This window comes from Spea bombifrons, chromosome 1, assembly GCF_027358695.1.
Source record: "Spea bombifrons isolate aSpeBom1 chromosome 1, aSpeBom1.2.pri, whole genome shotgun sequence".
In the NCBI taxonomy this organism is placed as follows: Eukaryota; Metazoa; Chordata; class Amphibia; order Anura; family Pelobatidae; genus Spea; species Spea bombifrons.
In genome coordinates, this window is record NC_071087.1 from 121,249,125 (window position 1) to 121,270,419 (window position 21,295).

The window sequence follows — 21,295 nt, forward strand, 5'->3', positions numbered from 1 at the left end:
TTTGGTGTATATGTGTGGATTGGTGTATATGTGTGGATTGGTGTATATGTGTGGATTGGTATATATGTGTGGATTGGTATATATGTGTGGATTGGTATGCGTCTGGATTGGTATATATGTGTGGATTGGTGTATATGTGTGGATTGGTGTATACGTGTGTGGATTGGTATGCGTGTGGATTGGTATATATGTGTGTGGATTGGTATGCGTGTGGATTGGTGTATATGTGTGGATTGGTATATGTGTGGATTGGTGTATATGTGTGGATTGGTATGTGTGTGTGGATTGGTGTATATATGTGGATTGGTATATGTGTGGAGTGGATTGGTGTATATGTGTGGATTGGTGTATATGTGTGGATTGGTGTATATGTGTGGAGTGGATTGATATATATGTGTGGATTGGTGTATATGTGTGGATTGGTGTATGTGTGTGGATTGGTGTATGTGTGTGGATTGGTATATATGTGTGGATTGGTGTATATGTGTGGATTGGTGTATGTGTGTGGATTGGTATATATGTGTGGATTGGTGTATGTGTGTGGATTGGTGTATATGTGTGGAGTGGATTGATATATATGTGTGGATTGGTGTATATGTGTGGATTGGTGTATGTGTGTGGATTGGTGTATGTGTGTGGATTGGTGTATGTGTGTGGATTGGTATATATGTGTGGATTGGTGTATATGTGTGGATTGGTGTATGTGTGTGGATTGGTGTATATGTGTGGATTGGTGTATATGTGTGGATTGGTATGCGTGTGGATTGGTATGTGTGGATTGGTAAGGGTGTGAGAGTGATGGGTGTTATGCTGTACCATTTCCAATGTATTTTTCATTATATAATTATGCTCTAAAGTACATCATAACTCCCATCACTCTATACTGTTCCATACAGTGGCAGAGCTGGGAGGCAGAGGCCTTGCACCCTCACCGCAGGACTTCTGAAAGGTAAGTGAACTTCAAAGAGGGAGAGGGTAGATAGTTAGGAGGGGGTAGATAGGGAGAATGGAGTGAGACGGGGTACATAGGGAAATCATACTCCTATCATGCCAAGTAGTCTACGAGTACATCCTGGAATCTGCGGGCATGATAAGAATGTGATTGCTGTTAATTATATATATATATATATATATATATATATATATATATATATATAAAAATATTGTTATTTAATTGTTTTGTTATGTGTTATGGTGTGTGTGGGGGGGGTCATATTCGGTTTTGGCCAGGTAAATGCTGCACTTTCGGTTTCAGTCTAGAATTCGTTTCGGTGCATCCCTACTACTAAGCCAGACAATGAAGTGGTAGGCCTACACCACATCAATGTTTGGCGTAGTATATAGTGATTGGGGTTTTGTTACAAGTTTTGATTCCTTTCTTTTTTTGGGATGGGGGGGCGCCAGACGAGTAGTCCGCACAGGGCGCCAGAACACCTAAGGCCGGCTCTGTCACTATGCATAACTATAACGTTCAGGTAGATATATTTCCATACAAACTATTCTTGGGACTTAGAGGTCCAAGAACTGATCAGTATGCAAAACAATTTATACACAGAACACAATTACAAAAGTGCATATGAAGAGGCCTACATCAAATGTCACTAAGAAATAATAAATCATGTATATTAGTATATGAACACTAAACGCTACATAAACACATTTTAATGATCACATTCTGATCTAGAATTCACCGCTTCCTACCTGCATGGGGTGCCACAGGAACGTTAGAAAGGTTCGTAGGATGCTGGTTTCCTATTGCATTTATTACATTTTGGATGGGCCCTCCTTGGGTAACGGTTTGCATTACAACTGGTCCCGGAGTCCGCAGATACTGCTGCCCGGGAGCTGACACGATTTGCAGGACACTCCCTGAATTTTGCATGGAAATGGTTTATTTTAATGAAGACATACATACAGAGGAATTGCTGTTGCTATATAAAAGGTAATAAAATGAACTTAACAATAGGGCAGAGATAACTCAATGGAGAGAAATAATAACAGATCCCGAGAAATGGAACATAAGATGCTATTCCTCTGTTATACAGATATTTCTATAGCTTATTTTAACCTGTAAACAAATATATCATGGAATTATTTAGCATGCGCAGCTATATGGGGAAAGTGACCAGCTCCATATTACCCTATAGTTTTCCTGCATGAGATTACCTTGCAGCTGCAGTGGCTGTCCTGCCGTGAGCTGACGGAGCTGGCTCTGGGACAAGGTGAAGGTATTCCCTTGGAACTGTAGGGTAACCGGTGTTTTGGGTTGTGCTGTCCTCCCTTGGCCTCCCCCAGAAGTAGCCAGCTGACCAGCTTTAGCCACATCTGCGCCTGCAGGGTGTAAACAATGATAAAATCACAAATATAGAAATAACAGAGACTTTTCTCAGTAACAGTAATAGCATGAATAAGTTGGCAATCAAAGAAACAAACGAAATGAGTGGTTTGAAGATTTTGGTTCTCCACAATTAATATAATTCCCCATCAAGAGTAATTAACATAAAAAACCACAGGAGTGCATAATTGTGTCCAACTGTGCTCAGTTTAATGAATTGTTTCAAGAAACGTGAAAAAGGGTCTTGAAGAAATACATAAGTCTGGCAAAACCGACACCAAAAAGTAAAGAAATAACTTACATTAAAATAAGTAGTACATTCAGCCACAGTCTGTGAAAAGAGATACATAATTCGCACTTACAATTTGCTCTTTCCATGTACGTGTAAGCAGGTGGTTGCTTATACTACATAATGAATTGACTATATAGCTTGTAATCAGAGACAGGAGTATACGGGAGGACATAACAGTTGTGTTACCCTAGTAAACCCTGATTTTTTTAATTAAAAAAAATAATAAACATCAATAGCAAAAATAAAAAATAGACTTCAGGTGTAACCAACTCACTATAAGTAATGAATAGTTGTTTACATAATTAGAGATGTGGGCAAATGGGAGTCCTAACACCCCCTCCAATGTCAACTCTTTTTACAGACGGATAAAGCATTGTGTTTACTGCTCTTTTTAAACCAGAAGAATGCTGGTTTTATGCTATTTCTTTGGGTTATTGATGGTGGTATGGAAATGCTCACTGGGGGATCCCTTGTGTTAGTTGAGGCTCCACATCCCCAGCTACTCCTGGGTCTCACAGGCAAGCTAATACACATTGATAGCAGGGAATGTTATGGATTTGTAATCGCTTCTCAACGTTCTGTGATATTTACATGCCTGCCTGGACATACATAGAAAGAGCAAGGTTACCACCTGCTATACAAAACAAAAACAATGACTAGAAAAATAAAAAATATCACTATTAACCTGCAACAACGTGTAGAAAATCAAATAAATATACAAACAAAAAGCTATTCTGAGACAAAGTTTGAAAATGTGGTCTTGTCACCATAGCAACTCACAAAACATCCCACCACTTTTTAGCCAATACTCTAACTAAAATTAGTAAAATTTAAAACATCCTATATATTGTCATTCTGTGTAAATCCTATTTGTACAGGATTGTGTGTAAATGTATATCCATATATTACAAAAAAAACAGCACAGATGCAAAGGATTAAACAAAGGATCCCGTGCTGGGTCAATAGGGTGTTGACGTCATATCCTGTTGCTCTGTTTCTTAAGAAAAAGGGTCAGACCACAGAGGTGGAGGTTCCTGGATTTGCTGCCCTTGGTCAGGTATAGGGGGCCCCAAAGGTAAATGCACCACTGCAGACACCAAATGAATCCCTCAATGGTTTTGGGTGCAAAATCAGCACCCCCCTTAGCCTAAATAGGTCAGTTGGGCAGATCAAAGATCCATTGTTCGGCAGGACACTAGGGGGCTTCATCGCCCGAGAGGACGATCTGCCCTCTAGTTTTGTACCAGGGGGATTGCCGCCCTAGGCCTGCATCTAATCAGCCTAGGCTGGGATACGTCACCCAGCTCCTTTCCCTACAATGATTTGCTCAGCTAAGAGGAAGCATAAGGTAGTTACCTCTATCCAGTTCCAATATGGGAACATTTATACTGCCATGTAAAAAATAATCTCAGCATCTTTTTCTAAAGTAAGATAACCTTTATTCCTACATATTCTCAAGAATAGTCATCAAAATGAGACAAATCAGACATGCTAATGAGAAAAATTCTTTTGAAAAATACAGGAACACATCTCACTTCTTCCTTGTGAGATAAATAAGAACATTTACTATAGATACCATGGTGCAGAAATGTTATTATGGCCAGATGTTTCTACTAGATTGCAAGGTGAATGAAAACATGCAGAGACAGTGGGAAGACTAGCGGTAGTAGAAAGACAGCATACAGAACAAAAATCTATGGTCTTAAAAGGTTATCAGGTAAAACAGGTTTACATATTCACGATTATAGCTAGTGACCAAATTACCGCTAACTTGTGGCGTGCCTAAGCCACTGAAGACCTGCTTAAGACCTGCTTCACCTCCCTTATATTTTCCCGTCTTATAAGTCTGTAGCTGTAGGACCCCTTCTGTTCTGACTTTACACTGTCTCACTTGGCAAACTTACCTCAACCTTTGTAGATGTCTGCACGACTGAACCTCTCATCTGTACCCTCTTTGGTGAAGCACGTAATAAATTAGGTGGAATTCGTAAAAGAACACAACCCACACAATAATACTGCCTTACCCTGAGGAGTAGATGTTGTAGATACTGGGGACCGCCCTCGGGCTTGCCCTTGCTGGTTGACTGTGCCTGTTGTTGTAGTCATCACACGTGATGTGGGAGTACTTGGAAAGGCTACAGTTCGTCCTTCTGGTTTTTGTCCATAAGGAACTGGCTGGAACAACCTACAAAAGTTGCAAATGACACCATCCAGTAAGTGTATGTGCAGAATAAACACTAAGCATTGATAGAATGAACAAAACATGGAGAAAGGAGCTGCTCTGTAGTTTACTATCATATTGTCCAAACTTCAGATGTGTGAATTAAAAGTGTAGTTTTTAAGGCACATATATCAAGAAAGGAAAATACTGCACAAGTTTCAGTAATTATAACAGATGTCCAAAACGAAAATAGAGAGACATTAAATATATGGGCCACTGTCTAATTGACAACTTGAAGAACATACCTGTTGGGTTTGATTTTCACTGGAGTGGGGCGCGGAGACGGATCTGGAGAACTATAAATCTCTTCAATCAGCTTCCTAGTCACTTTTTGTCCAGGCAATACATGGGCCTCATAACTTGTCATTTTATTTTCCAACCCTAGCAGGTCAAACCGTGACAGATCTGCATTCTAGTATGGAATGGAATAGAATGGTCAGTTTTTATAGCATGGCAGAGAATACTCAAATACACACAATGTTGCTGTTTTTATGTTTTAGTCAGAGTATGAATCAGAATAATCACTTTGTTAGTCTGAGAAATCTTGTTTTCTCTAATATATATATATATATTTTTAAATTTGGTAAACCGATATGACTTATCAGGTATGTACTAATTAAAACTATGGCTCAGCTACGCCAGACCGGATGAATTTAAAGGGTACACATTTTTTAACAAATTGACTTTCAGATAACAGACAATAACAGACATTTTCAGACAACAGGTGAGGAGGGCCCTGCTCAAACGAGCTTACAAACTAGATACTCAAATAGGTATTATACCGTATTTGCTCCATTATAAGACAAGGTTTTTTTCAGAGCAAATGCTCTGAAAATTACCCCTCGTCTTATATCCAAGCTCCTCTTATAATTAGACCTTAAGTCGGGGGCATATAGGGGGGAATAAGGCATATCTGGGGGCAGAGTGGTAAATAGGGGAGTTATAAGGCATATCAGGGTTATAAGGATATTCAAATTGGGGGGGGTCATCTTATAATTGAGTAAATACGGTATTTTAAGATAAGTTACAATCTTTTCCTATTATATTTTCTTTTATCTTACATATATTTTGTTGGGTGTATCTTGTATCTTAAGATAACACTAGTTACTTTTAAGTCGAATCAGTTTATTTTAATGGTCAAAACAAATATATAACTTGTACAGTAAATGGGAGAGGAGAAAATTGCCACTACACGAGCACCGCAAAAGTGTTAAAACAGCATTGGTCACACAGGGTACAAAAAATAAAAAAACAAACAACCTGGTCCTTAAGCAGTTAAAATTAAAGAACACATGCTGTTTGTAACAGGTGGTATTAACATCTGGGATGTTAATGCAATGTGCTATGTTTTACTAGTTGCATTATTGTTTGTGTTAAATCCATAAGCCAGTAACCAATATTTGCTAAGCGATCAGTGATATACAGTATTCTATGTCATCCTGTATTCCGACATGTTTTGAAATGTTTTCTGTTTTATATTTTGTATTGCATACACATCATATAGATACATTATAAACTTTGTTTTTTGTTTGTTTTGTTTCTCTAGCTTGACTTATACAGTTTAGTGTGATCTGCAAGAACTTTGGATCAGAGATAAAATATAAGGTATCCCTTTATATTTATATTGTTGGTGTGGTCCTGCGATTATTAATAGCGCCGTCATTTTTCATATTTTGATAAAATATCGGATCTGCATATTTTGATCATAATTATCCCTACAACATAAACAAATACTACAACAAGGTTCAAGAAACAACATTATCTTAAAAGCAGAATATAACTAAAATTGAGTCAAAAGATAAAACCGTCTGTTGGTTTAAAGTTTTCTTGAAATGTATACATTAGCGTTACCTTCCAGGGATCATACTCCAGCGCTTTCAGTATGAGTGAAGCAGTTTTATACTGCAGAGCTTGACACACATAGGAGGAATGTTCAGTGCGTGGATCCACCAATTCTGGATGGTTGCAAATTCTCTGTAACTGTACCAGAACATGGAGAACACTAACAAAATGCCCTCCTTTCAGAGCATCTTGGGCCCTACAAAACACAAAATTAATAATCGGTTGAGAAGAATGGGACTAAAGACTAAAGAGGAAAAGCAAAATGCAATCCGAATATTTAATGACATCTGATTAACAGCTGATTAAAGTAAATATGGTAAAAGGGCCAGATTTGTTTTCTCTTGAACCACCAGCTCCAAAGCAAATCAAATCTATGTGTGCCACCATCTTGCCAAGTTTACTAAACAAGCTACTTTGCCAGATCTTAAAAAAAAGGAGACTACCAAGACCTCAATTTTTTCAATCAAGGAAAATGTTTCTCTTTCTTTCTTTCTGTTATTTTAAATAGCTCTCATTGGCACAAACATGGTTAACTAACTATGGATTTTATTGATAAGCAGTGTACATTTTTAACGTTTTTAAATTTCTATTATTTAGATAATAGAGCCATATCCTACACTGTAATGATTAATGACTGGTTTGGCTCACTTTTTTATGTCAGGTGTACAATATTCCAAGAGATTATAGAATGCTTAAGAGGCAGTAAATGTTTTTATGACCATATGTTTGGCCATTTTTCTAAAGGTGTACACAAAAGCAGTATTATTTGAAATAGTAAAAGACAATGTATATTTGCTCAAATTAATATATCAATGCAACAACCCTCATACAAACGGCAATTCTCGTGTTGTTTCTCTGACAAAATAGGGATTTATGTTGATGAGCAATCACAAACTAATTTCACTTCATGTTTCCACATTGCAGCATCTATTTCACACATCAAGTGGATTGGAATCTTCGGTGTTTACAACAGATGGCAAAGTTTTAATAACCTACTCAGGTTGTAGAATGACATCCTCATATAGAGCCTTCTGACGATTGGAAAGGCGACACTTCAAAACATGCTCATATTTGTTGGTCAACTGTTTCTCTACTTCTCTTTTTGATCTCCTTAAGATGAATGGACGGACGGTCTAAAAGGTATAAAATAAGGCACCATGAGGGCGAAGAAGTAATGATATGTCTCGGAGCTAGAAAATTATTGTCCCCTTTGTATTTTTTAGTTGCCATCAGTATGCGTTACAGAAAACAAGACAAAATTAAAAATTGTACGCAAGCATCATTTTCACCAATGAATTCTTATGATCTGTTGATATTATCTGATTATTTTATGTAAACTAACCACTAGGCCAGCATCCCCACTCCATACGATGTTTAATAACTGTAACCTTTCCGACAACCGGTCTAGTAACTGGAGAGACATGATGCAATTTACCCCAGTCTTAAATCCCTCTTTCCCATAGTTGCTGTTGGTTGAAAAATTAACCCAGCGCATCCACTTCACTGGTAATCCACTTTGTTGGATATTATAAGAAATGGACTTACCCTGTGCAACATTATGAACATCTTGTGGCAGTTCTCCTGGCTTTCTTCTCCATTACCTTTGATTGGGAAATCCATATAGTCTCTGGATAGACCTGGGACTAGGAAATGCAGCATGGTCCAGTGATCTCTCCAAGTGTTCTGTAGAGGAGTGTCTCTGAGGAGCAGCCGATTCTGACTGAAAATAAAGCAGGCAGTTATCAAGAGGTCCTCAAAGCAGAAATTTCCCACATCACCAGATATCTATACTAACTCCAAAACCAAACAGCTATTTTCAGATAAACACAATATGTGCTAAAATGCAATAGCTTAGTGTGAATAGTATGATTAAAGAATACCTTGGAAGGCTAAAGATGGCTTCCCAGTGCTTCTCTGTCATGTTTTTGATCTGGTGAACTTCATCCATAACAAGACACTTCCACCTCATCTTCATGAAAGCCTGGTGGCCCTTAAACAGTTGTTTGTAGGAGGTGATGCAGACATGAAAGCAGTTGGGCTCCTGCCATTTCTACACACACATTAGTAAAAGAAATGCATTATAAAAGTGCTTTCAAAAAAATATCAAACACTCCCTAACACTCACTGCTTAAGGTCAATCACCATCTTATCAATCCTGATTCACCTGCAATGCGCGGAACGGAAAAATGCTGAAATAAATGACCTGACAGATCCAAAAGATATATCCGTAAACCTACCTGTCTTTTTTTCCTGAGTTCTCTTTGCTTTCCAAAATACAAAAGGAGCTTTAAACCTGGACACCAACGTTTAAATTCTAGCTCCCATTTCAGCATCTTACAGCTGCGAACTATGATGAGGTGTGGGCCCCAGTTCCCTAAAAAGGAAACAATTATGTGTATTAGTTGTGCTACTAGAATAAGACATCATAAGAAAATATATTAGTGACACATTAGGTCCCACTTCATATAAAAAAAACTGATGATCAGGTATGGACATTAAAGGGACACCAATCGCTATAAGAATTATAATGTATATGCTAAGTGGTTGTTGACACCACAACCTGATGGTGTACAAGAAAGCTATGGACCATTTGATATACACAAGTTACTGGCAGCCTCTAATGCCATATTAAGTTAACATGTCAGAGACGGCATGTCAAATAAAATATTTAAGGTATTTTGTTGAAAATACACAACAGTAATTGCAAAATAAAACAATACACAAATCCGTACACCCATAGACCAGAGAAGAGCTTGTTATTGTTCCCATACCTTCATAGATTTCAACATCTCAATTTTTTCAACAAAGATGAAAAACAATGATTATCTAGCTTTAGTTTGTATGTGCCTTTTTGTTTAATAAGTATCTCTTCCTACTGAGGATAAGGGATATTTTGATCATTAGACTTTGGAAACTACAGGATACGGTAATAATGAATTAATGATATAATGAATCCCCATAATAGTTACAAATACGTTGACACATGTGTGCTAGCGAATTCCTCACACTGTTTTAGAAACAGAAAATCAACAATTGATTCAGTCATGCAGATTAAAAAAAAAAATATGAATGAAACGAATACTTCGATTTTCCTACCTTCATTGCTGGCCAGATGCGCCATGAAAGCAATAAGCTGGACATTCTTCCCCAGTCCAGACTCATCAGCCAGAATCCCATTAAGGTTCTTCATGTACTGTTTCTCCAGCCAGTCCAGGCCTACAAGCTGGTAATCCCTGAGACTGCCACGCAGCAAAGACGAGGGGCTACTTTTTACCTATATAAAAAAAAATGATAGTGTTGAGCTGCTATAATGTATGCTTAGTTAACAACTAGAATGACCAATAATCGTAGGATTCCTTCAATTTCTCAAGTTCTCTTTGAGTGCCAAGTGTGTACAGTGATATTCGCTGTTTACTGTTCTCTGGCACCCAAAAGATTAACATTGTGCTGATACATAGGTCAGATACAGTATGTGTGCTGTACCAATGTCTTACAATTCAATGATGCAATAACACATATCAGCAATTTTATTGGATTTATTTTTTTCAGTTTTCTTAAGAGTTTTCTTAATCATTTGCTTGGTTTCTCTGTGAATATTTAACTTGAGATAAACAATGTATGTTTCTTGAACAAAGATCCACGTGTCCATAAAATGGGAGACAATGTATGCTTAGCATCCTTACTGTAGGAGTTATACGAGAACTGCCGCTTGGGAGGATCAGTTCAGCAGCTCTTGCCACATCTCCAATGTCCCTGGTGTGTTTCCTGGAGGTCATGTGACCAGATAATGGTCTATCAGACATTCTATACTGGTCAGGAACAAGCAGTGAGTCAATGAGCACGACAGGCTTCTGCGAGGCATCCAGCTCTGCTGTTAGCTCTTTCAGCTCTACAGTAGACAAGGCAATGTGAAGTTACATATAATAAAATAATGCTCTGATTCTTGACAAAAAATACAGTTTTAAGGCCGCTCAAACTGTTTTACATACCTTGGCTGGTGGGCTTCCCTTCTTCGTTATTGGAGAAAGTGCGTGGCCAATTAAAGTTCTCATCATAAGCCCCTTCATACTTCTTTACTAAATCATCAAGAGGCAGGTCCGCTGTAATTATAGCAAAAAGTGTCATCTTTATAGACAATAAGAAGACAAGTCTGGTCTTGAATATTGTATTTTTATTTTTAATGAATGCTTGAGTCAATTTTATGGGTGATAAAGAATTTTACTGTATGAAAATCTGAGCATGCATTATTTAGTTATTGCAGTTATAAATTGAGACTTTAAGCTGTGACACCGATAAGAGGTACATTCAACAAATATGAAACTCACTTGAATTAATCTTGAATAAACAAATACACCATTTCATCAATAAAATTACAGGTACACATATGCTCTATATAATCATTAACATGAAAGTAACTAAACTGCAAAGGTTCTAAAAAATCCAATGCATACACCACAAATGCCTTCCTATATGTAACATTACAAGGAGCTGTAAAGTAAATGTAACCAAACTCAAAAGGGTGTTACACAAAGAAAAGAATTACCTTCTCGTACTAATTCGCACAGTTCAGCTTGATGGTCAACATTCCCTTCTTTACTTTCCTGCTCTGCTATGGTATCCTCTTCATCTTCAAATGAAAAAGAAAAATGTTACAAACATACACCTGAAAATGGTAATTTATTTTTTTATTAGGACTATTTGTTTTGTAGCGTTTGGGAATACAATAGTGCATTTATTAAAATTGCAAATATGCGACAGATCTGTTCACAAAAATGAAATGGAGCTTTGCTGTTATTTATATATTCAAGGGTTATTTTGCCGCTGGTGAGATTTCCTTGAAACCGAGAACCCAATGAGCAATAAAGGGTTGTGTGAGTGAATAGGACAGAATATATGATTGTATACATTCTTTAAATACAAAGCTGCACTACTTTTGAACTTTAATATTTTATATGGGCCAAGTGGGACTAGAAATGTTAGAACTAGAAGGTCAGAGGCTTTGACGTAATATAAAGAAATTATACTTTACTGAGCAGAAGTGATAGAGGCTAATACATTCAGGAGTCTTTACATCAAGAGAAACTGACAGATTAGATAGGCCATACGCTTCTTAGCTGCCGTCAAATACTATGTTTCTGGAAGCAGGAAGAGCATTTGCTTTGGTTTTGTCAATTAGGATTACAGTGGCTAGAACAAATGTTTTTGTACTACTTTCTTCTTTTTCGTGTTACAGAGGAATTCCAAGGGAAATATTATTATGATAACTAACCTTCACCATCCGTCCAGGATGAACTTGCCTTTCTCTTTCTCCAAGATGGTGAAAGCTGTTGGGACACATAATCAACTTTACATTGTGAAAGTTTGAAAGGTTGCATAGACTTATATGTTTCCTTACTAACTTTGTTTTCTTGACTTTGTGTCCTTACGCCTGTCCATAATATATTTCATATCAATTTCATCTCAATAACTATTGGAACTGATTATCTTACCTTAATGGTCTCCTGTTCATGCTTCACACATGCTTCCTCTATTGCCTTAAGTGGACCTGCAGAGAACAACTTTACCGTTAGTTACTTCAAATGAAATGTATACATTAAGAAAATGAAGGGTACGTAGAGAAAAATGTACAACTGTGTCTTATATCGGGTAGGGTATGAAAAAACATTGTTTCAATTATTCCTGGACTTGTATTGGTTTGTACACACATACATGTTAGACGTGGTATGGTACTAAGTGAAAAGCTAAAGACCGCATAAGAAACATCATTACTATCACTGTCAATTTCCCAAACTCTTCCCAGAAATAATTCTTTAATCATGTAAAATGTAAAATAGTTGTCACCATGGAAAGACAAGTGTCTTAAATGTATCATACCTCTGATTAAATCCACATTTAAATTGAGAGCTTTTCTCCTTTTTTCTTGAAACTCCATTTGTAATTTAATTTCCACAACCTGTAATAAAGAATATGTGATGAGGATTCTTTTCCTGAGAGAGCGTGGGTAAGTACAAGATGACATTTGTTCTACTAATGCAAGGCTACTAAAACACAGTGTCTAATCCTCGTGTGGGGACTTATGCACAAGATGTCTTTTCAGTGCCTTGGTGCATTATTCTATGTGAGCTCCCGGGTCAAAACATTGTTGTTTTGCACCAGACATCAGATGCGTAATATCATCTGGTGATCAGCTTGTCTTGTTGGTTTGCTAGAACTCCACATGTCAAGAGCTTGTGGCTTCATATTTGAACTTCGACTAAACTTAGCCTGCCCTGACCCTTCATCCTTAACTTTGGATTTTATAGTGTAGCCCCCAAGTCCTGTGGCCACAGTATATGGAGGCTCAACCAAAGGCTGAAGATCTGCCCTCCCAGGGTTGTCTCAGACCAAGGGTCCATCTGCTGACCTCGAGTTTGTTATAGTTCAAGATAAATTACAAAGAACTGCACTTTAGCATAAAAAGTCTTACCTGTTCAATATTGGACCAGAAGTACTCAATTTCTCTAGCAACAGATGCAGCAATGCGCTTGAGTTTGTTCTCCTCTTCTATCTTAGCTCGCTCATTATTCAGTCTCTTATCTTCAATATGACGGGCAGCTGTTCTAACCAGCTATGAGGAAAATCACAAAGATGCACAATGCAACACATTAGTTGACAAATTAGTAACAGAAATTAGCAGACTAGTAGAATATGCCCAATGCATTCAATTGAGATAGAACACTAAAAACACTACAGTATATTATTCAATTAGAATTTTACCTTCTTAGCACTGGCAACTTTCCACATCCTCTCCTGGGCAAAGTCTGCAGCCATCCATTGCATCTCTTCCAGAAGGTAATCCCAGTGAGATTTTGGTCTGGAGGCTTCCTGCAGTTTGGGCAGCCTCCTCAGGGACCATAAACCTTCCTTCCTTAACTCTGCAATGCGTTGATGTACATGGTTTTCCTGTAAAGATTAAAAGCTTAGCCTTAGTTAAAGTTACTTGTACCTTATCATACAAACTTCACCAGTAGGGCTGCAAAATCTAAAACATTTTCTTTTTTTTTTTTTTTTTTTTTTTTTTTTATTATAAACGTATCAATGACATACAAACATAAATTCTCAATAAATATCATACTTAGACATAAAAAGTGAAGAAAAGTGCAAACAACAGTGCATAAACATATATATACGCGTTCATAAATAGGTCATGTATATATTATAAATACGTTTATCCGTAAGGAAAGAATCAATAATAGCGTCTCGGTATCTCTTGAATTTTTTTATAATTATTTCTGTTCAGTTTCCAGTTTCTAGTTCTACCTGTGTGCGGGTTATCCATGGTTTCCAGATATCAATATGTATATTACTTTTAGCTATACTCATATAGTAGCCTTTTTCCATTTTATATTGATGTTGAATTTGAGCATGAATTTCATTCCAGCTAATTTTACCTTTTTTTTTCCAGTTCCTCGCTATGACGAGTTTACATGCTAAAATTAATTGTACAATCAGATTTCTCTGCGTTTTATTTAAATTCGAAAGACCCATATGAAAAATAAATATTTGAGGAGATGGTTTAATTTTACAGCCAACCAGCTCTTCGATTATCTTAAAAAGAATTGATACAATTGATCTCACCTCTTCACATTCCCACCACATGTGGTAAATTGTACCATCTTCCTTCTCACATCTCCAACAAAGCTTTGAAGACTTTTTATCATATTTAGAAATTTGGACCGGAGTTCTATACCACCTATGTATGATTTTGTAATAAAGTTCATGCATCCCTAAACAGTGTGAATATTTCTTAGTTTTAGTGTAAGCATGTAACCATTCTTCTATAGGGAGTGTTACGCCTATGTCCTTTTCCCATTTCTCTTTATTAGGTATAATATCATCAGTATCGATACTTCTTTTTAATATGCCTATTCGATGAATTAATCTAGTTTTGTAATGTTTATTGAGAAATTCTTCATATATTGGAGAGGCTGTTACTTCTACAGTTTGAAGATAGTATTTTATTCTGATATAATTAAATATTTCTGTATTTGGTAAATCTTCTCTCTCTTTTAAGGTAGGCCAGGATTTAATAGATTCTGCATCGTATAGATCTGATATACACTTTATATTTGTGTATCTCCATTTAGTTAAATCTAAGTTATTTATATAGACACTCAGGGTTCCTATTGGGGCTGAAGGGAGAAGACTTTCTTCCATATTCATAGTTTTTTTAAGTTTATTAGCCGTTATAATTAAATCTTTAATTATTAGATTGTCACTTTTGATATATTTATTTATTTCATGGGTCATCCAAATAATATCTGATAAACGTAAGAGGTTTGTTGTTCCTTTTTCTATAATGAACCATGAGGTTTTATCGCTTTCTGGTCTGTCTAAAAGTAATAAGTGCATTATCATGCATGTTTCATGCAGGTCTTTAATATCTGGGACCGAGAGGCCTCCTTTTTGAGAGTGTCTAGCCAAATTATTGAAGGATATTCTAGGTGGCTTATTTTGCCAAATATATTTTAAAATTAATTTTTGAATTTTAGATAGAATAAGATAAGGGACTCTCAGTGGAATTGCTCTCAAAACAAAGATTATTTTAGGTAAATAATACGCATTAAAGGCATTAATTCTTCCCAACCAAGAAATTTCAAGGCCCTTCCATTTATTTAATTTTTCTTCCATTTTCTTTGTTATTGTGTTATAATTATCTCTAACCATTTCTTTAAGATTATATTTAATCTTTATACCCAAATACTCCAGTGAGTCCATACCCCAGTCGACATTTATAAACGATCTCATCGCTATGGCTTGCACTTTAGTCTGATTGGCACAAATAATCTGTGTTTTATTAACATTTAGTTTATAGTTAGAGAGATTCCCATATTCTTCTATCAATTTCAGAACATATTTCATAGATTTATCTGGATTTAAAAGAGTCAATATAATGTCATCAGCGAAAAGTGTTATTTTATATTCATTTTGTCTAATTTTAATCCCGATTATTTCTTTAGAGTTCCTTATTGATTGTGCCAAAGGTTCGATTGATAAAGCATATAATAAGGGTGCCAGTGGGCATCCTTGTCGTGTTCCGTTACTAATTCTAAAAGATTTCGAAGTTATCTAAAACATTTTCAATACTAAAATTAGAACTTTGGACCTATTGCAGTTTTACTTTGTTTAATATTAATATTAAATGTTGAACCTGCTAAAAAAAAAATAATCAAAAAATATAAATGCTGAAAAGTCAAGATAAAAGATATATAGATTTATAATATATATATATATATATATATATATATATATTAAAATATATCATCATCTGTACATCATCTGGTGAATCCTGAGGAACCAAGAATACATTACTCAAGGAAATAAAACATTTTACTTAGTTATAATAATTATGAATAATAATAATAATAATAATAGGGGGTAACTAGAAATCACTGGGCACTGGTGTGAAAATTGTCCCGGGGCACCTAAACTTCACAGCTGCCTCCAATTGGTCTTTGCCCCTTGCCTCCCCTTCTAACACACACTATGGCACATTATTATGTAAAAACACTTACACAAATTACACACACTTACTCTATAACACACAGGTAAACATTAATTCAACACACACTCCATCTCACCCGCTTACACACAGATGCTCACACACATACAATTACACATCCACGCTGACACACATACAATTACACATTGCACAATTTATTTGTCTGATATACTCGATTCAGTTAATTGTATTCATTTACTGTAAGATTATTCCAAGTTGTCCACTTTTTATTCAGATTTTCCAGAAGTATTCGGGGAGTCCGGATTGTTTTTGGTCTTTTAATTATATAGGTATCCCTATTCTTACCAGTTTTACCTGTTCAGCCACCTTGTCCTGCAAGTTCTCTGATCCAGACCCACTCTGTACTGCAGTTTGTGTTTTAGTGCCCCCTGTTCCCGCAGCTTTGGAAACCACCGACGATGATGCTTTGTTAGTGGCAGGGCTAGCACGGTTGGATGGTAGGGAAAACGACGCAAGTGGTGTGGTTGTAGAAATGGCTGCTGGAGCCACAAAAGAGTTAGTGTATGAACTGCTTGCAAGGCGTTGCTGTGAACACTCTGCTGCCGGTCTCACCAGGGCTACAGTCTAATAATGGAAACAAAAATATGAATTAACCTCACACAGCCAGGTAATGATACCTGAAATGATATGCTGCCCACATAAACACAATTATAATAAATGACATGTGGAACGTACTAACACAATTAAAGATCCCAGCATATTTAATGACTATAGACTTTCTCAATGTTTTTTCATGGGTCAAGTATTCAATTTGTTATATCAGGAATAACTTAATGGGCATTTTTTGCTAAGGGGTACTATAGGTACTCGTTAAGTTCAGTATATTTCATTTGTGTGCATCAAAAGGATAGCCATGAATGAAGTGATGCAAACACAAAATTTTGAGGCTAATTGTTCTAAAGAATTTTTAAAACAGGGTTGGTCATTTTTTAATAAAAAATGGAAATGGTGTAAGCTGTAGGGCAATGCATTACCATTCTAGCTACCTGTTGCTGTAGTGCTGCTTGTGGTTGCGATACAGCAATGGGCAACTGCGCGTGGAAAGCCGACGGCTGAGACTGCGAGACCTGAGGGGGAAGCTGATTGTGTGGAGATGCTGGGATAACCACTCCAGGAGGCTGTGTTTTGACTTGATTTTGAATCTGAGGTTGGATTTGAATTTCCGTCATCTGCTGCTGTTGCTGTGCAAGATGTAGTGCAGTCGGCAGCGAAGAGATGGGGATGTTAGTGGCCGGCACTCTACCCGGTAGTTGAGGAGGCGGTGTATGGAGGCTGGCAGCATTCTGCACAGGAGGTCCTTTGGATGGGTCATACTGTTGTTGATTTTGCTTCTGGCCAGTCAGCTGCACAGTCTGAGGGGTCGGAGGCATCCCTCCTAGTAAACAAAACAAAGAGAGGGAGTAGTAGAAAGACAGAAAACGGTACAAAGTCATATTTTATTCACATTTTTTTATTCCCTATTACAAGGAGTGTAATACAAGGAGTGAGGTTTACTATGTCAAAAGGAAAATAATAATTTTTCTACAACGAAACCCTTCTGCACGTCTCATTCTTGTGAAATCTCACGTACACACTTGATTACTGTGTATCATGAAAAACAAAATAGAGTTTACTTCACAGATTGATGGGCAGCAACAGTTGCTTCTCTAAGATCATTGCTGATGTCTTTCCTCCTTGGCACTGTGTTAACACACACCTGAATGCTCCAAACCGACAAACTGGTAAAACTCTGGCATTTATAGAGGTGGTCACACTTGCTGATGATCAATTAATCTAGAGCATTTTATGAGCAGCACCTGTCTGCTACTTAGCATCTTAATTCATATGGAAGCAGTAAGGGTGTACTTCGTTTTTCACACATGGCTTCTCCATCTTGGCTTTATTTTTGTTGAAAAAATCATGACACGGTGTAATACGTCATATGGTGATGACATAGTATTTGTCAAATTTTTAAACCTGCTAGGGAACAGATGATTGTTATAATGTCCTGATATGTAAAACCATAGAATTCAAAGAGGGTGTACTTTATTTTTCACACGACTGTATGAATACACTATTTGCATACTGCCTTAGTCCTTGCACAGGATATTTTACTTCTCTAATGTACATTTTTAAGTATTCTAAAAATAGGTACTACCATACATCTATATTAACAAAGCTAAATTATTGTAATATTTCATATGGAAAAGCACATCCAGACAACAATTGTACAACTCCATAATTTGTACAGGTTATGAAGGAATGTTCATATTTTGTGTACATTAAGCACAATTTAAACATTATGTCATTTAGCTAACACTCATTTAATAAAATACTCTCTCTTATTATAGAAGATGCGCAAAATATATGACTTCCAAACATTACCTTGAGCAGTGGGCATTAGCTGCTGAAGAGGTACACCGGATGCCACTCCCGGGTGTTGGAAGACCATACCATGGCGAGTAACATCAAGACGTGGCCTCTTACTGGGATCTGTGGTGATTAGAAATACTTCTCGTATAAACAGGAAGTACTTGACCAAGCACTAATACCTGACTCACCAAGATGTCTCAGACCAATCACAATACAGCAGTAATTAGTACCGTATTTGTTCGAATATGCTCTGAAAAATACTCCTCGTCTTATTTTCAAGGACGTCTTATAATCAGCCTCAAATAGAGGTATGACTATACGACTAAGATCCAGATCACCCGCAGCACTGGATCCACCTCTCTGGCAGCGGGTGGACAGAGCGCTGAGCGTGACATGACCTTCCGGTGCTCCATCAAAGAAGCCCCGGCGGAAGTGACGGACAGCAGCAGCGGTTGTCTAGGTGCAACGCATGGATGTCCATTGGCTGCCCCCACTAGACACCAGGGAGTCTGGAGCACGGGGGGGGACAAGTCTGGGGATGTCTGGGGTGGCAGAGTGCCATAAATGGGGCGGTATAGGGAATATCTGGGGTGCAGAGTTACAAGCCTGGGGGCAGATGTGCATAGGCAGGCAAATAGAAGGAAATAAAAATAAGAAATGCATTTTTCTCAATCGTAGTTTTTATTAAATATGAAAAAATAGTTTACATGTGAATATTTACTAGTAAAATGTTTTATCCTATAGGGTAGTCTTATATTCAGGCTTTTTCTTTTTTTTCCTAAATTAATACTCAAATGTTGGAGGGTTGTCTTATAATGGAGCAAATATGATAAATACTGTATAATAACAACATGTGGTCCTTATAGTACCTTTTTTCCTTTTAGTAAACCACAAAGTAGAGCTTGATGCACAAGTAACGGAAAATGCCCCTGTTACCCTAAGCATTGGGCAGAAGCTCTGCTTCTCCTATACACATCCAGGGAAGCAACATGTAAAAAGTTTACGGACAACAGTGTGGTAGCATTGTTAGCTCTAGAGTTCTAGTCTAAGAACAATGACAAGATAACCACAGTTTGGCACAACTCGTCAAGGTTGACCTTTATGTTCTTTTGCTTTGAAAATACACTGTAGGTGTAAAATGAGCCAAAATGGAACATACCTGATTGCGCCAGAGCTTGCTGTCTCTTAAAGGCTTCGATGTCTATTGTGTTTGCGGCAACCACTCCGCTCCCTGTCAGAGTTTGCTAATTGTGAAAAGAAAAACACAGAGCAGTTGTTAACATGGTGCATTCTAGATGGAACCTAACATAATGATTGATCGAATATTTCAAAATCATTGTACATAGTGAATACAGAGAGCTGTTAACTAAGTGGCTAGGTAAGCATTTCTTTTTGAAAAAATAGGAACCATGTAAAAAAAAATTTTTATATTATTTAGCATTCATTTTAATTTAATTTGATCCTGTCATAGAGCATACAAATAATGTGTACACGATAAAAAAAAAAAAGGGGATTGCTAGTAGTATTTTATTCGTTTTTCTTTGTGTAAGTGGAATCATTCCCAGACACATTGCAATTAAAAACTGAATACAATCCTGATGTTGAAATAAATATATAGTTGGGCACATGAATATACCAGGTAGATAGGTAGACATTAAGGCATAACAGAAGTCTAACAGAAGGCATTTAAATGTATATGTTGCATTACTTATATACTACTTATATTATTCTAATAGCATAGCTTCAAAATGACAGCCAACGAAAGTTTCAGTACTTTACAATGGCCTTATCTATTTCAAAGAGAACATGATTCTAAAACATAAATAGGAAATAGGATTACATCCTTGTGAACCTCTGACACATTCATTAGCAATTAGTAGACAATATCCAGTTTAACAAAACAAAATGGTTAAAAAAGTGAAACATGCATCCATGGCAATGAAATGTGATTTCATGGAAAGGTTGCATTATACTTAATCCTGCCCTGACATTGCTAATCCTCGAGGGATGGAACGGTGACTCTTGTAACTGCACTTTAACTGTTCAGACATTTCTCATTAAATTATAAAAGTTACATGGTTCAGGCCAATCAAAGCTCAGGCAACTTTTCTTTATGCACCTCCAAAAAATCTAAATAATATTTCCAGAGACAAATGACCTCGGAGTTTATGGTCCTAAATAATGTATTATAATCCAATTAGAACAGTTCCGTGTTAACGACCTATAAGATGTTTACAAAAAGTTAATTATACCACTCTCACTACCTAAATACCTTGTACTATCAAAGATGTGAACAAAAAAATTCACCTTCGCTTCTTACCTTTATTGACATCAGTGTTTTGTTCTCAAATGACAAGGAAGAGATGTGGAAACGTACTAAGTTCTTAAAAAGTTATTCATTTAATTCCCCCCGAAGTCAAAAATGAGCTAATTTGTTCCCTAATGCACAAAATAACAGAGGGTTCTACCAAGCAGTGAGCACTTTAGGGGCAAACTTACTAAATACAATTTTAACGGAACAGATCTTAACGAAATATTTATAATATCAAGCTGTGTGTGTATTTGTGGGTGGTATTTGTCAGCAAACTTCTTGCTCAGACTGGATCAGAATAACACACACTTAGAACATAAGCTCTATACTATAATGTCTTATCGCTAAACTGTATTTTGACAAACGTTATTGTTAATTGC

General features: G+C 36.8%; 1 protein-coding gene across 1 annotated transcript in view; it reads right to left on the bottom strand.

Annotated features, from left to right (window-relative positions):
• Positions 1–21,295, bottom strand: part of EP400 (E1A binding protein p400) — a 53,767-nt gene that overhangs the window by 23,330 nt on the left and 9,142 nt on the right. Inside the window, exons 4-25 of the mRNA XM_053471529.1 lie at positions 19,764–19,848; positions 18,617–18,724; positions 17,227–17,627; positions 16,538–16,816; positions 13,447–13,632; positions 13,157–13,297; positions 12,565–12,643; positions 12,180–12,235; positions 11,960–12,014; positions 11,234–11,317; positions 10,680–10,790; positions 10,374–10,579; positions 9,787–9,964; positions 8,928–9,064; positions 8,571–8,740; positions 8,236–8,410; positions 7,687–7,823; positions 6,700–6,886; positions 5,094–5,260; positions 4,652–4,812; positions 2,167–2,331; positions 1,702–1,869 (exon numbers count right to left, since the gene is read on the bottom strand). Of these exons, the coding sequence (XP_053327504.1) occupies positions 1,702–1,869; positions 2,167–2,331; positions 4,652–4,812; positions 5,094–5,260; positions 6,700–6,886; positions 7,687–7,823; positions 8,236–8,410; positions 8,571–8,740; positions 8,928–9,064; positions 9,787–9,964; positions 10,374–10,579; positions 10,680–10,790; positions 11,234–11,317; positions 11,960–12,014; positions 12,180–12,235; positions 12,565–12,643; positions 13,157–13,297; positions 13,447–13,632; positions 16,538–16,816; positions 17,227–17,627; positions 18,617–18,724; positions 19,764–19,848 (3,436 nt within the window). The remainder of the gene's footprint in view (positions 1–1,701; positions 1,870–2,166; positions 2,332–4,651; positions 4,813–5,093; positions 5,261–6,699; positions 6,887–7,686; positions 7,824–8,235; positions 8,411–8,570; positions 8,741–8,927; positions 9,065–9,786; positions 9,965–10,373; positions 10,580–10,679; positions 10,791–11,233; positions 11,318–11,959; positions 12,015–12,179; positions 12,236–12,564; positions 12,644–13,156; positions 13,298–13,446; positions 13,633–16,537; positions 16,817–17,226; positions 17,628–18,616; positions 18,725–19,763; positions 19,849–21,295) is intronic.